The sequence below is a fragment of the Chlorocebus sabaeus genome, chromosome 11 (assembly GCF_047675955.1).
Source record: "Chlorocebus sabaeus isolate Y175 chromosome 11, mChlSab1.0.hap1, whole genome shotgun sequence".
Lineage (NCBI taxonomy): Eukaryota > Metazoa > Chordata > Mammalia > Primates > Cercopithecidae > Chlorocebus > Chlorocebus sabaeus.
The window spans coordinates 37,320,718-37,337,469 of NC_132914.1; the positions used below are offsets into that span (position 1 = coordinate 37,320,718).

General features: G+C 37.9%; 1 protein-coding gene across 1 annotated transcript in view; it reads right to left on the reverse strand.

Annotated features, from left to right (window-relative positions):
• The window catches only part of SLC2A13 (solute carrier family 2 member 13), a 383,993-nt gene that overhangs the window by 191,066 nt on the left and 176,175 nt on the right, over nucleotides 1–16,752 (reverse strand). Inside the window, exon 4 of the mRNA XM_008002866.3 lies at nucleotides 14,897–15,005. Coding sequence (XP_008001057.1) covers nucleotides 14,897–15,005 — 109 coding nt within the window. The remainder of the gene's footprint in view (nucleotides 1–14,896; nucleotides 15,006–16,752) is intronic.

Consider the following 16,752-nt stretch of genomic DNA (forward strand, 5'->3'; position numbering starts at 1 on the left):
CATGGCCAAGTGATGAGAGCATGGAGAATGAACTCATAGACAGGGATAAATGTAAATCTGGGAAGAGGAAAATAGACCTTCCTCACATCTTTTGTGGCTGGCACTTTGTTGTCTCATTTCATCTTCAAGCAACCTTTCAAGACGGGTCACAGCATATGCTTTTAAAGATAAGGAAAAGAGATCATAAGTTCCCTGAAAATGGGGTAAGTCATATTCTGTATCTCTGGTCCCTCACAGAGTGCCTGCTACCTGTGTGTAAAGAGTGAATTAAGACCTGGGCATTTCTACAATGTTACAATAGTGTACCCGGACTCAGCCAGGCTGGTGTTACTTTCAAACTCACGTATCATCTTGGGGACAAGGTTCTACTTTATTGGCACAGAAAGTCTATTTTCTGGGACACAACCCTGGATTTCATGCCATTTCAACTCATTAACAGCATCTCCATTTCTTCTCCTTACCTTTCAGTGAAACATATGAGTCAGAAAAAGGAAGGTGAGGAAATATGTTTTCATATTTCTAAAGATGTCCTGAGGCACCCAAAACCCCAAAACCTTAGTTGCTGATACCTTACAAACCATGGAGATGAGTTTCCACTAATAACCACAGAATCTTAAATTCACATCTGATTCAGAAAGCATGACAAAAGGATTAGACAATCTTTTGATGTAAACTACAAGTCATGCCACATGGGGCATATTTAGCTACAGATCCCTGACCTTCTAAGGAAGCTTTATTAGCTCTTGTCATCCTAAGGTCATTGAGGTCTTTTCTCCTTGACATAAATCTAAGATGAAAAGAACACATCTAATACTGAAGTGAAGGGCACTACTATAACATGTACAAGCTAGAAGAAGAACACCATCATGATTCTTTCCTGTATTCTGAAAATAGAGACATGTATAAAGAAGGGTATTATAGCAATTTTGTGTCTCCAGAGGATGCCTCAAATCCTGTATCAACAGGTATAGGGTAAAGAAGGTGGATTAACGGTAGGATGTTTCTGCTTTCCACAAACGCCTGGGATTTTATAAACTGTAGTACACAGGGAGCAGAAGGAAAGTGAACACAGACGTAGTTGCTCCCACGGGCCTGAATCATATATGTTTTCTCATTTAATCACATTCAGGAGGTATAATTCCTGATATCCAAATCACTGAGGACCTGAGAAGTTATGTAGCTTGTGGAGTTTACACAGAAAGTAGGTGTGTTGGGTTTGGATTCAAATCCAGATTTAACACCAAAGGTTGTATTAGTATTTGATGTGCCATGTTTCTGCACACAAAACAACTCCATTTGAATAAATTTTTAAAAACACAACAAAATCATTTGTATCCTCTTCAATCCCTAGGTAGAATTAATCACTCATTTTCCTGTGTTCCTACAGTGTATTAATTTGGCTTTTATTATGCTGCACTGTAATTATCTGTGTGTCTATATTCTTAGCTATAATACAAACTTCTCAGTGAAAAGAATTATAGCTAACAGATCTTTGAATCTACAGCAATGATATAGTAAATATTGGTTGAAGGCATAAATAAATACATTAATTATGCATTTTTCAGATTCCTATAACAGGACAAAAATTATTTGTGAATTATACAAAGAAAAAAGATAATAATATTCAAGAAAATACATTTTCATCATTTGTTAGCATGAATCTCCACTTTTTATTGCTTATTTTCCACATGGTTAGCCAGGGATCATTGACCTTTTTTTTTTTTTTTTTTTTTTACTAAAAATGGATTTGCCATATCCATGAACAGGTACTAAGAAAGTTCACATCCATATTGTGCTAACTTATTTTTACACATATTTGGAGACAGGATTTTTCAGAGGTGCTTTTCATGCCTTGCCCCATATATTCTAGATCACCCTCTGAATTACCCTGCAGTCATCATGGAAACTCACTATAGAATCTGGCAGTTTCTAGCTCAACTTTGTCTCTCTACTTGTCTACATGGCAGCTCTGGCATCATAAGTGATTTCTCAGGAAAACCTGGAGGGAATGCATTTAACATCCTCAGGGACAACACTCAAGTTGAGGGACTGGGGATTGTGGATAAATACCCTTCGACTAATTCTGAGGACAGTCTACACTGTTCCTCGGAGAGTACTCAGCCAGACTGCGCTCCAGTTGCCTACTGACATAGCCTGCTTACCACTGCTCTCTTTACTGCCTCTTCTCCCTTCCCTATCCCACTTCCCTTACTCCCTTTCTCAACCTCTTGATATCGTCCCCAAAATATCATCTGCACCCAAGTCCTTGCCTTAGGGGCAACCTGCTTTTGGGGCAACCTAAACAGAGACAGGTGTGCAATACATACACAGAGAAATGGAAAATGATGAGAAACATTCTGATGGCTCACTACAAAGGCATTCTGCTTCAAGCCTCCTCTGATGAGAGTGCTTTGTTTTGTTTGCTAGGATAGTGAGTGACCTACCTGCCATCAAAAAGGGTTTTAGACTCCAGAGGGAGAAAGTACACCCCTTCCCTTATAAACCATGTGCACATGAGTTGAGAAGCCAGTGGAGTTCATAGGGCTTGAGCCTACTCTTACGTTATGGGAGCCAAGGAAAGTCTATCATATCAGGTGATAAGTCTGCTACACAATCTTGGGATAAAGAGGCATTATCAGCTGTAACCTAGATTGTCTTTCTTCAAAGACATGATAGGGAAATAAAAATATGGTCTTAATATATAAGAAGCTAGGCCCCTAAGACAATGATCAGCATGCGGTAAGCATTTAATAAATATTCCAAAAATTGTGTTGAACAAAGTACATTTTTCTTTTTAGACCAAAACTATTTTTCTACAGTCTGATAACTTTTCATCCAAGAAAGGCTTCAAGTATTACTATTTCAAATGTTTTAGCTTCCATTCTACTTGAAACTCCATTTGCCTTCATTCAAATGCACATTAAAAGTCCATCTACTTCACTTTATAGGTAATTAGACTGAAAGCAATTAACTGGCATGCCCAGAGTCCCATGGTGGAGACAGACCTTGAATCTAATTTTCCTGATTCCTGGGTTAATATTCTTCCCCTCACATGACACTCATTTTTCAAAAGAGTGAGCCATAAACCCTCACATTTTCCTATTTATTCACTAACTTTCAGCCAATGAACACAAATGCGTACAAATTCACTAATCTGGAAATACTTCAATGAGTAAACATTTTATCTTTCAACAGCTTTTTGGACTAGGGAGGCAGAGAGGGGAAGACTCATTTTAGTGAGATGCTGCTCTAATACATTCATCCTGCCTTGTGGCAGACCTCGAAGAGAGCAAAACCTCATTTCTAGGTCAGATTTACAATCTGAAAGTGTACAAACCCTTATTGTTTTCTTTCTTATTTCCTGCCACCTTTATTCTTCTCTATATTTATCACCATCTGACCAGGTGTGCTTGTGCTATGTTTCCTGATCGCATGGAATTTTTTTTTTTTTTTTTAATACCAGGAGTGCTTGTTGAGGATAGAATATGAGAATGGAACAGATCCAGAAATACTGCACTTAGAAAATTAAATTAATTAAATATGATTAACAAGTATAAATGCCTCATTCAACCATCAGCCTAGCTTGTCCAGGAACTCTAGATCAGGATATAAATCAAAGGACTTAGCTAGGTACCAGAAAACTTAAGAATTTGATAAGGTTAATGGTTCTTGAGATGGCTGTGATTTTTTCTTTTTTAGCACACAAACAGCCAATTTAGGTTTTGGTTTTTTTAAATACATAACTTGTAACATTTTATTTATTCATTTTATTTTTCTATAAGTTATTGGGGTACAGGTGGTATTTGGCTACATGAATAACTTCTTTAGTGGTGATTTGTGAGATTTTGGTGCACCCACCACCCAAGCAGTATACACTGCACCATATTTGTATTCTTTTATCCCTTGCCCCCTCCCACTCTTCCCCCTCAAGTCCCCAAAGTCCACTGTATCATTCTTATACCTTCGCGTCCTCATAGCTTAGCTCCCCCATATCAGTGAGAACATATGATGTTTGGTTTTCCATTGCTCAGTTACATCACTTAGAATAATAGTCTCCAATCTCATGCAGGTCAGTGCAAATGCTGTTAATTCATTCCTTTTTATGGCTGCATTGTATTCCATCACACATATATATTAGTTTCTTTATCCACTTGTTGATTGATGGGCATTTGGGTTGGTTCCATGATTTTGCAATTGTGAATTGTGCTGCTATAAACATGCGTGTGCAAGTATCTTTTTCAAATAATGACTTCTTTTCCTCTGGGTAGATACCCAGTAGTGGGATTGCTGGATCAAATGGTAGTTCTACTTTTAGTTCTTTAAGGAATCTCCACACTGTTTTCCATAGTGGCTGTACTAGTTTACATTCCCACCAGCAGTGTAGAAGTGTTCCCTGTTCACCGCACCCATGCCAACATCTACTGTTTCTTGATTTTTTGGTTATGGCCATTCCTGCAGGAGTAAGGTGGTATTGCATTGTGGTTTTGATTTGCATTTCCCTGATCATTAGTGATGTTAAGCATTTTTTCATATGTTTGTTGGCCATTTGTATATCTTCTTTTGAGAATTGTCTATTCATGTCCTGAGACTACTCTTTGATGGTCCTGTTTGTGTTTTTCTTACTGATTTGTTTCATTGTAGATTCTGGATATGAGTCCTTGGTCAGATGTACAGATTGTGAAGATTTTCTCCCACTCTGTGGGAGGTCCCAACTATTTATCTTTGTTTTTATTGCATTTGCTTTTGTGTTCTTGGTCATGAAATCCTTGCCTAAATCAATGTCTAGAACGGTTTTTCCAATGTTGTCTTCTAGAATTTTTATAGTTTCGGGTCTTAGGTTTAAGTCCTTAATCCATCTTGAGTTGATTTTTATATAAGGTTAGAGATGAGGATGCAATTTCATTCTCCTACATGTGGCTAGCCAATTATCCAGCACCATTTGTTGAAAAAGGTGTCCTTTCTCTGCTTTATGTTTTTGTTCGCATTGTCGAAGATCAGTTGGCCTTAAGGATTTGGGTTTATTTCTGGGTTCTCTATTCTGTTCCATTGGTCTATGTGCCTATTTTTATACCAGTACCATACTGTCTTGGTGACTATGGCCTTACAGTATAGTTTGAAATCAGGTAGTGTGATGCCTCCAGATTTGTTCTTTTTGCTTAGTCTTGCTTTGGCTATGTGGGCTCTTTTTTGGTTCCATAAGAAGTTTAGAATTGTTTTATCTAATTCTGTGAAGAATGATGGTGGTAGTCTGACAGTTACTTTATTAAATCTGTAGATTGCGTTTGGCAGTATGGTCATGTTCACAATATTGATTCTACCCATCCATGAGCATGGGATGTGTTTCCATTTGTTTGTGTCATTATGACATCTTTCAGCAGTGTTTTGTAGTTTTCCTGTAGAGGTCTTTCAACTCCTTTGTTAGGTATATTTCTAAGTATTTTATATTTTTTTGCAGCTATTGTAAAAAGGGTTGAGTTCTTTATTTGATTCTCTGCTTGGCTGCTGTTGGTGTATAGAAGAGCTACTGATTTCTGTATATTAACATTGTATCACGAAACTTTGCTGAATTATTTATCAGTTCTCAGAGCTTTCTAGAGGAACATTATTCCTCTGGTTATTCTAGTTAGCAATTAATTCCTCTAACCTTTCATCAAGGTTCTTAGCTTCCTTGCATTGGATGAGAACATGCTCCTTTAGCTCGGAGGAGTTTGTTACTACTCACCTTCTGAAGCCTCCTTCTGTTAATTCATCAAAGACATTCTCTGTCCAGTTTTGTTCCCTTGCTGGTGAGGAGTTGTGATCCTTTGGAGGAGATGAGGCATTTTGGTTTTTGATTTTCAGCCTTTTTGTGCTGTTTTTTCCTCATCTTCATGGATTTATCTACCTCTTGATGTTGGTGATCTTCAGTTGGGGATTCTGTGTGGATGTCCTTTTTGTTGATGTTGATGCTATTCCTTTCTGTTTGTTAGTTTTCCTTCTAACAGTCAGGGCCCTCTGCTGCAGGTCTGCTGGAGTTTGCTGGAGGTACACTCCAGACCCTGTTTGCCTGTATCACCAGCAGAGGCTGTAGAACAGCAAAGACTGCTGCCTGTTCCTTCCTCTGGAATCTTCGTCCCAGAGGGGCACCCTCCAGATGCCCTTGGAGCTCTCCTGTATGAGGTGTCTGTCGATCCCTGCTGGGAGATGTCTCCGAGTCAGGAGGCAAGGGGGTCAGGGACCCACTTGAAGAGGCAGTCTGTCCCTTAACTGAGCTCAGGAGCTGTGCTGGGAGATTTGTTGCTCTCTTCATAGCTGGCAGGCAGGAACATTTAAGTCTGCTGAAGCTGCACCCACAGCCACCCCTTCCCATCTGTCCCAGGAAGATGGGAATTTGATCTATAAGGCCCTGACTGGGGCTGCTGCCTTTCTTTCAGAGATGCCCTGACCAGAAAGAAGGAATCTAGAGAGGCAAGCTGGCTACAATGGCTTTGCTGAGCTGTGGTGGGATCTGCCCAGTTGGAACTTCCCTGTGGCTTTGTTTACACTGTGAGGGGAAAACAGCCTACTCAAGCCTCAGTAATGGTGGACGCCCTTCCCCACACCAAGCTCGAGCATCCCAGGTTGACTTCAGACTGCTGTGCTGGCAGCAAGAATTTCAAGCCAGTGGATCTTAGCTTGCTGGGCTCTGTTGGGTGGGATCTGCCAAGCTAGACCACTTAGCTCCCTGGCAGGGAAGCCATGAGGGACTGTGGTGCCATGAGGGACAGTGCATTCTGGCCCCAATACTATGCTTTTCCCATGGTCTTCACAACCCGCAGACCAGGAGATTCTCTTGGGTGCCTACACCACCAGGGTCCTGGGTTTCAAGCACAAAACGGGTGGCTGTTTGGGCTAACTAGCTGCAGGAGTTTTTTTTCATACCCCAGTGGCACCTGGAACACCACCAAGATAGACTTTTTGATGTAGGCATTTAGGGCTATGAACCTTCCTCTTAGCATCACCTTTGCTGTATCCCAGAGGTTTTGATAGCTTGTGTCATTAGCATTCAGTTCAAAGAATTTTTAAATTTTCATCTCAATTTTATTTTTGACCCAATGCTCATTCAGGAGCTGATTATTTAATTTCCATGTATTTGCATGGTTTTGAAAGTTCCTTTTGGAGTTGATTTCCAGTTTTATTCCACTGTGATTTGAAAGAGTGCTTAATATAATCTCAATTTTCTTAAACTTATTGAGGTTCATTTTATGGCCATCATATGCTCTGTCTTGGAGAAAGTTCCATGCACTGTTGAATAGAACGTATATTCTGCACTTGTTGGATGAAATGTTCTGTATATATCTGTTAAGTCCATTTGTTCCAAGGTATAGTTTAAATCCACTGTTTCTTTGTTGACTTTTTGTCTTGATGACCTGTCTAGTGCTGTCAGTGGAGTACTGAAGTCTCCCACTATTACTGTGTTGCTGTCTATCTCATTTCTTAGGTCTATTAGTAATTGTTTTATAAATTGGGAGTTCCAGTGTTAGGTGCACATGTTTAGGATTGTGATATTTTACTGTTGAACAAGGCCTTTTACCATTATATACGATCTCTCTTTGTCTCTTTTAACTACTATTGCTTTAAAGTTTGTTTTGTCTGATATAAGAATAGCTACCCCTGCTTGCTTTGGTGTCCATCTGCATGAAATGCCTTTTTCTACCCCTTTAAGTTTATGTGAGTCCTTATGTGTTAGGTGAGTCTCCTGAAAGTGGCAGATAGTTGGTTTGTGAGTTCTCATCCATTCTGCAGTTCTGTATCTTTCAAGTGGAGCATTTAGGCCATTTACACTCAATGTTTGTATTGAAATGTGAGGTACTATTGCTTTCACCATGTTCTTTCTTGCCTGGGTACTTCGGTTTTTGTTTTCTGTTGTTTCTTTTTGAAGTGTATTTTTGTTTTATAGATGCTGTGTGATTTTTGCTTTAGAGTCTCTGTTTTGAGGTGTTTCCAGGATTTGTTTCAAGATTTAGAGCTTCTCTTAGCAGTTCTCGTAGTGGTGGTTTGGTAATGGCAAATTCTCTCAGCATCTGTTTGTCTGAAAATGACTGTATCTTTCCTTCATATATGATGCTTAGTTTCTCCAGAAACAAAATTCTTGGCTGATAATTGTTTTTTTGGAGGAGGCTGAAGACAGGTCCTTAATCCTTTCTAGCTGGTAGGGTTTCTGCTGAGAAATCTGCTGTTAATCTGATAGGTTTTCTTTTATAGGTTACCTGGTGCTTGTGTCTCACAGCTCTTAAGATTCTTTCCTTCATCTTAACTTTGGGTAACCTGATGATATTGTGCCTAGGTGAAGATCTTTTTGTGATGAATTTCCCAGGTGTTCTTTGTGCCTCTTGTATTTGGATGTCTAGGTCTCTAGCAAGGCTGGGGAAGTTTTCCTCGATTATTCCCCCAAATATGTTTTCCAGGCTTTTAGAATTCTCTTCTCAGGTACACCGATTATTCTTAGGTTTGGTTGTTCAACATAATCCCAGACTTCTTGTAGGCTTTGTTCATGTTCTTATTTTTTTTTCTTTGTCTTTGTTGGATTGGGTTAATTCAAAGACTGTGTCATTGAGCTCTGACTTTCTTTCTTCTACTTGTTCAATTGTTTCTGACACTTTCCAGAGTATTTTGCATTTCTAAAAGTGTGTCCAAAGTTTCCTGAATTTTTTATTGTTTTTCTTTAAGCTATCTATTCCCATGAATATTTCTCCCCTCACTTCTTGTATCATTTTTTGGATTTCCTTGCATTGGGCTTCACTCTTCTCTGGTCCCTCCCTGATTAGCTTAATAACTAACCTCCTGAATTGTTTTTCAGGTAAATCAGGGATTTCTTCTTGGTTTGGATTCATTGCTGGTGAATTACCATGATTTTTTGGGGGGTGTTGAAGAGCCTTGTTTGGTCATATTGCCAGGGTTGGATTTCTGGTTCCTTCTCATTTGGGTAGGATCTGTCAAAGGGAAGGTCTAGGGCTGAAGGCCCACAGGGTGTTCCCTTGATGTAGTATTCTCCCCCTTTTCCTATGGATGTGGCTTCCTATGCGCTGAACTACAGTGTTTGTTGTCTCTCTTCTGGGTCTAGCCACGCAGTGAGTCTACTCGGCTCCAGGCTGGTATTGCGAGTTGTCTGCACAGAGTCCTGTGACGTGAACCATCTATAGGTCTCTCAGCTGTGGATACCAGCACCTGTTCCGGTGGAGATTGTGGGGAGTGGGGTGCGATGGATCCCATGAGGGTTCTTAATTTTGGTGGTTTAATGCTCAATTTTCATGCTGTTTGGCCTCCTGTCATTAGGTGGAACTCTCCAGAAAGCATTAGCTGCAGTAGTATGGAGAGGGACTGGCGGTGGGCAGAGCCCTAGAACCCCTGAGATTATATGTCCTTTGTCTTCCACTACCAGGGTGGATAGGAAAGGACCATCTGGTAGGGGTGGGACTAGGCGTGTCCGAGCTCAAATTCTCCTTGGGCTGGTCTTGCTGTGGCTGCTGTGGGGGTTGAGGGTGAGATTCCCAGGTCACTGGAGTTGTGTACCTAGGAGGATTGTGACTCCCTCTGCTGAGTCATGCAGATTGTCAGGGAAGTGGGGGAAAGCTGGAAGTCACAGGCCTCATCCAACTCTCATGCAAACTGAAGAGCTGGTCTCACTCCCACCATGTCCCAGCAACAGCCCCAAGTCTGTGTCCAGGCAGAGCGTGAGATGGGCTTGAAAATTTGTCTGAGGCTATCTGCCTCCCAGCTGCGAAAGAAAAGGGCTTTAGTTCTTCCCCCACCTGTGAAGTCTGCACGCCGCATTTGCATCCTCCCTTCTGGCCAGGAGGCTTCTTGCCCCATTCAAATTGTTACCAAGTGCAGCTACAGAATTTCTTCTCCCTGTGGAGTTTTATCCCCTGCTCCTCTGGTCACCCTCCTGATGGAACGCTGTGGTGCCAGGCAGGAATGGGCTTCTTGGGATCCAGCAAGCTACCAGGGCCTTTCTGCTGCTTCCTCTATCACCATATTTCACTTGGCTCTCTAACTTGACTCAGCTCCAGGGAAAGTCGGAAACTTCTCCCACAAGAGACCTTCAGCTTCTCCAGTGGGGGTGTGTGTTCTCATTTTAGGTTTTAATCCTTGGACGGTATTGAATTTCACAAACTTTGATTACTTACTGTGTACCTTAACCCCAAACAAGCTTTAAATAGTCAGTTCTGAATATTTAATTCTAGGTGCTCTACAATTAAAGGGTGGCCCATGTGATCTGGCATCAGAAAATTGGGCTGCACCTATAGTTCTAAAACTTATTAGTTGTGTGATGGTGGAAAAGTCACTTAATTCATTAAGTCTTAACTTCCTTGGCTAGAGAACCAACAGAAGAGCAGCCCTGCTTACTTGACAGGATGTTTACAAAGATCAAGAGAGATATTGTCTATAAAAATATTTTAGAGTGTTAAATATGTAAAGCAGTAAAAAATGTTTATTATTGTCATGACCATAACAAATACACCACTTGAGGGGCTCAAAGCAGTTTTGTCCTACTTTTCACCTTTTCTGTTAGTATTTATTGAGTTAACACATATTAGAGTAGCACCTGGGATTTGATGTTCAATAAATGACTACTATTAACATTATTATTACCAGGGCATATATTCTGAAGGCTTTCACTATCTCTTGTAAGTAAAGTGAAAGAAGTAATCTCCTGGAGGTTAAAGTAAATCTATTCTGAAAGCAAGAATAATCTGCCCATATACAATGGGATTACTTACTCTCCACTCTTACTCTGAGTTATTAGAAGACAGAGAGTAAGAAGAGAAAATAAAGCTAGCAATATTACTCTGCAAGGAGATTGGCTAAAAAGTAAAAGACCATATGTCCCAGAGAAGATTCTCCCACAATTCTCTTTATCCGAAGCAAACTCAAAAGCTTAAACTCTGGATTTTCTTTTCCACTTTACTACTGTTTTTCTGTGTAACCTTAAAGAGAGTCATTTAAGCACTTGGTCTTCTTAGGTGAAAATCTGATACCTTTCATTCATCCAAGACAGACTGATTATCTCCTTATCAGAATATGCCCAAATATAGTTTATTATAAGTTCCTCAAAAAAGAAAGACATTATCAAACCCACATAGAACTTGGTGCTTTCTTTCTCACTACCTACACCTCCCTCCTCCAAATGTGAACACATGTATTTTGGTTGTCATAATGATAATGTGGGAAGGGTCTACTTATTAATAGTCATCAGATAAATATGTCTTCGATTGAACATGGAACATCTTTGATATTATAACTAGAGTTTAGAATAGATCACAGCGATAATTTCTTTCTTTTTTTTTTTTTTTTTTGAGATGGAGTCTCGCTCTGTCGCCCAGACTGGAGTGCAGTGGCACGATCTCGGCCCACTGCAAGCTCCACCTCCTGTGTTCACACCATTCTCCTGCCTCAGCCTCCCGAATAGCTGGGACTGCAGGCACCTGCCACCACACCTGGCTAATTTTTTGTATTTTTAGTAGAGACAGGGTTTCACTGCATTAGCCAGGATGGTCTTGATCTCCTGACCTCATGATCCGCCCGCCTCAGCCTCCCAAAGTCCTGGGATTACAGACATGAGCCACTACGCCCGGCCGAGAATTTCTTGAATTTACTTTAACCATCATCATCTTCATCTGTCACTCCTCTTCTTTATTTTGACACATGCAGAAATTTTTTATTGGCCTATGAGATACAGTGCAATGATACTAACACTCTTATATTAGGAAAGTTAGTACTCCATTTTCTCTATTCTTTCTCTCCTGTGAAGAAAGGAAGATAATAAATTCAGTTGCATGTTGAAATTATTAAGTGATGAGAGTCATATTATTTAAAAAATTGCCTCATCTAAAAGTGAAATGTAATGTCTGAAATACGTAATGTTTTTAAGAACTTACACGTCCTCCATTCGGTAGGGTAGAGGATGAGAATGTATGGGTTGGGATATAAAGAAACATAAGCTATCATACAAATAAAAGATATATATCTATATCTATGATACACTATCTATAGATAAATATGGTAAAGGAAAAGAAGATTAAGTGTTTCAAGAAGAAAATCTATTTTGTCAACTGTGACAGAATAGTAAATAGGTCAAGGGAATAGGAATAAAGGATTCTTTGAGGGAGAAGAGAAAAAACTAAACATGGTAAGGTTAGACAACACAGCTGTGAGGATGATTTATCTTTTAATATAATATTTAATATTATCTTTCCATATAATCTTCCTATAAACTCACCTTGGTGAGAAACATAATTCAAAATACATCATATTTCAGTTCACTCAGATTTTGAGGTGAAAGACAGAACTTTCAAAAACATATTTCAACTTCTATACATTATTAGGGTTGAATTAAAATAAATAAAAGCATTGCCTGCTTTATTTCTCACTTAAAAGGGAAGAAGATGGAAAAAAAGTAAATTTTTATATACATAAATATATGTGTTATATGTAATAAAATATCCATAGGAAAGATATTCTGAATTAACAAAGTAACACAAAATAAAAGAAGGCATAATTAAAATTTCTACTAATAATACAAAAAGTAAATTATTAGACTCTAATAGATTATTTTAAATCAGAAACAAAGTTTATGACAGTTTTTACTTAATCTTGAGAATAATGGAAAAAGATACACACATATACACACACAAATAAAGACAAGAGAGCAAGAGAAAACACATTATATAAGAGTCCCAGATTAGTCGATTTTTATGCAGACAGTAAACAGTAGTACAGTATATCATAATGACATTGACTTACACTAAATTTTACAGGCTTATAATATGAATGTCTGAAATTATGTACTGTGAATAAACAACAGTTACTCAGCATAGGTATTGTATTATTTCAATGTCTAATCCTCTAACCTCTAGACATGAACATCATATTAATTTATGCAGGAAGCTGATTAGCTGTTTTACATCATGTAGACACAGTCTAAGTTCAGCCATCATTTACTTTATTTTATTCTTCCTATTTTCCAGGATTGAAAATCAAATGCAAACAAAAGCTCTATGACAACACTGCCTATATCATGTGCAGTTTATGATAAGCAAAGTGCATCTATCATAAATATTAGAGGATATCAGCATCCTTTATCACTTGATCTTCATGAAAAAAGTGAGGCTTTGGAGAAATGAATGTTTTATTAAAATCTGACAACATCAATCAGCTCAATTTACACCAGTTACTGCTAATGGATTATGACAGTCATTTCAAACTAGGAACACATTAGCCCCAGTCACTACCCATAAACTAGAGTTGGCTCTGTTTTTGGTACCTGTTTGAAGTGAAAACAAAAAAAGTACAAGAAAAATCCTTCACTTTCTATGCTTTTATACTTGTCAACTTTAAATGCTTAGAAAAAAAAGCATAACAAACAAAACATATTTTCGGAAACAGAATACATATTAGGTTGGTCAGCTAACGAATTCACATAGGATTCTTAATGCATCCGATTATTTGATGCTTGGTTCTAGCCTAGCTGCAATTCTCTACTTCCACCAGACTGCAGAAGGTGGACACATCTCAGAACAAGTCATGATGTACCAAATTCAGAGAACAAACAAGCAAAACGTGCCTGGCACTAGACCAACAGATGAGCCTTAAGAGAGTTGGCAAAGGTGAGAAAAAATGAAAGTTAATGTCAGAGAGAAGGAGGACAGGACAAAATATTGAAAATGTAGTCTCGAAAGTTAACATCTAACAGGCATTATAATTAAAGTCAAATCCACAAAGTGTGTGAATGTATAGAAAATGGAGTTTCTTAACAAATCTTGATTTAATCTACTGGTTCATTGGGTCCTAATCCTTATTTTTAAAAAATATTTTAATCAATCCACTCTTCTCAAACTGTCACTAAATAATTCATCATATCTCAAGTAATTAAAAAAATATAGAGTCTCAAATACAAATGGTTTACCAGAGAAAATTTAATTTTATATAATTTGTATTTTCTTAATGAAAAACTTCAATCAATAGGAAGGGGGTGGGGAGGACTTCTAAGATGTGGCAGATTTTAATCTAACAGTATGTGCCCTGGGAAAGCACATAACCTTCTCTAAACTGCATTTTATTATTTAGGATCTTAAAAGTCTACTCTGTGGAGAATTGAGAGTCCTGTCTGGCCCTTATCATAATTTGAAATCTTATATTTAACTGTGAGCTTATTTAATGTGTGTTTCCTCTGCCAGCCTGTACATCCAAGAGGACAAGACCTAGGTCTACTTTAGTTACTGCTGTAGGTCTAGGGCAATAGAGGCCCTCAAAAATGGGTTTAATACTGAATGAGGGAAACCTAGTAGAGCCCCTAATATTTAGTCCTTCCCACCCCCAGCAAACATACAGCTTTGGGAATGACTCTTACAATTAGAGAACAGGGAACTTTTCTGTATTCCCCACTATCCTTCCCACTCAATTTCCCCTCTACCATACTCTGGTTATAATCAACGTACTTCTACTAATGTGCTTATCACATTGCACTGTAGTAGACTGTACCAAAAAGAAACTAATTAGTTATCTGTGTGCCCGTAATCTCTGGCAATGCCAGGTGATCTCCTTCTATTTTACTTTCCAACCACCATCAGGAAATGGTTTATAAAAAATGACATATTTAAGCTCAGAATACAAGGAGCTATTGGATGTCATAAAAGAGACATTTTATGGAATCAAATAAAGCCAATAATATAACAAACAAAATAAATCACCTTTTTCTAGTTACAAATTACTGGAATTAAAAAATTGTAAAGTTAGTATCTCCCAAAAGGAGAATCCATACATTTAATCAGAATAAATCACTGAGTATAGTATTTACATGAAATACTTTTTACTATTTCATGTAAAATAATCCTTTCACAATCTTTTCAGTAAAAAGCCAGAAAGAAATACATACATGATGGTGTTAATGCCTGAGAGTTGCTGGAACATTTGTAGTCCACAACCCACAATTAAGGCTCGGCGAGTTGGGGGATAACTCAGCATTCTGCAGATCACAGGTCCAGCTTTTTCAAGAAAGAAAGAAAAAAAATATATATCTATTATTTTTAGCTCTCATAGTAATTATTCCCAATAGGACAAAATTTCCCAAATCTTCGTGAAATCAACATGACTGGCATTTTAAATCAAAACAACTCCATTTTTACAGAAATCTGGGTACAATATTTTATTTTGCAAACAGATTTTTTTTTTTTTTTTTTTTTTAGTTTGAACTGTAAAAGCGACAAGAGAGAATTTAAGTTTAAGCAAGTTATGGGTACTAGAAAACCTATATAACTAAAACTGTCAAATTAGTCTTCCTTAAAGCCCTACAAGCTCTAGTGATTAACCACTTTCTTTGTTCTTCAACTTTCTTGTCAATTAAGTATTATTTAAAATCCATCCATGTGGGACTACTTAAAAGTCACTGGCAAAATTGCTTTAATCAACCGTAAGAAAAGCATTCATTAAAAACTATTCAACAAAGAACAAAATTCATGTTATGTTAATAAAGTTACAGAATTTGGGCATGATGTCAGTCTTGGTTACAGCTACAATGGAGATTAATAAAAGTTATCAAAAAGTTAATAAAAGAAAAACAATACCTATTATCTATAGGGGTGTGTGTGTGTGTGTGTGTATGTGTGTGTGTATTTCTAAATTTTGAATAGTCCCCTAAGAGGCAATCAATGATTATTTTAAAATACAAATGAACTTTCAAAATGGCAGAGATACCTTGGTTTTTATCTGAACTCTGGATCAATTTTGGAAAGCTGTAGATCTGAACCACTAAGTCCTTAAGTAGGTTGACTAACCTTATTGATGCCTGTTGTCAGGGTGTGATTACTAAAAGTGGCCCCTCCAGCCTCATAAGTGTTCCAGTTACAACGTCACCTTAGCTTTAAGAGGCATTCTACCTGGTGTCCTTATGGAGCTAGAGTCGACTCCCAGGACCTACGGTATTCCTGCTGTTAGAAGAGATGGCCTGGGATCACTGCGATGCTAATTGTTTAATTAGAGTCCAAGTTTTGTTAATGAACCCTAAACCAAGTCTGGTAAATTAAAATCCAAAGAAGTCTAACTATTTCAGGATCTTTTGAAAATCTAATATTCAAGTTCATAAAAATGGAATAAAATATGTATGTTGTCTTCTCAGCAATAAAAGTTAGTATGGGATGTCAAGCCAGGGCATTAATTAGAACGAAATATTATAAGGGTGAGAATATTCTATTCCTACATGGGTATGAGTATAATCATAAAACTTGAGTTATTGCAAATTATTCTGTTTCTAAATGGCAAGAGAGGGCATAGATTAATTTAGAGAAGTGTTGATGGTCATTCAAAGCTAAATGTAGTGACGATCCATTTAGAAAGCAGACTGAGGGTATTATAAATGTCAAACTGCCTTAGATTTGAGCAAAGGAATATTAAAGCCTAATATATCAGAAAGACTGTGTGAAACAGGTGGATTTTGAGAGTTTGATTGTAACAATGCTGAAATATATCTGGATCAGCAGCCTGAAAGATAGACACGCTCATCTGCAAATACAGATACCTGCAAGTGAGCCACAAAATAAGCAAGATACTACCTTTTTTCATTAATCAAAACTTTCAAATAAAAATAATATCATTTACCTTTATACCACGATTTTTTTTTAGAAATGACAACAAAACAAAAACAAACAAAAGCCCTTTCTCAGATGAGAAATCCATCTTTCCTAACGCAAGAAGTCTATTATAATCTTTGGAGAGATGCATCTACTTTCACTATTA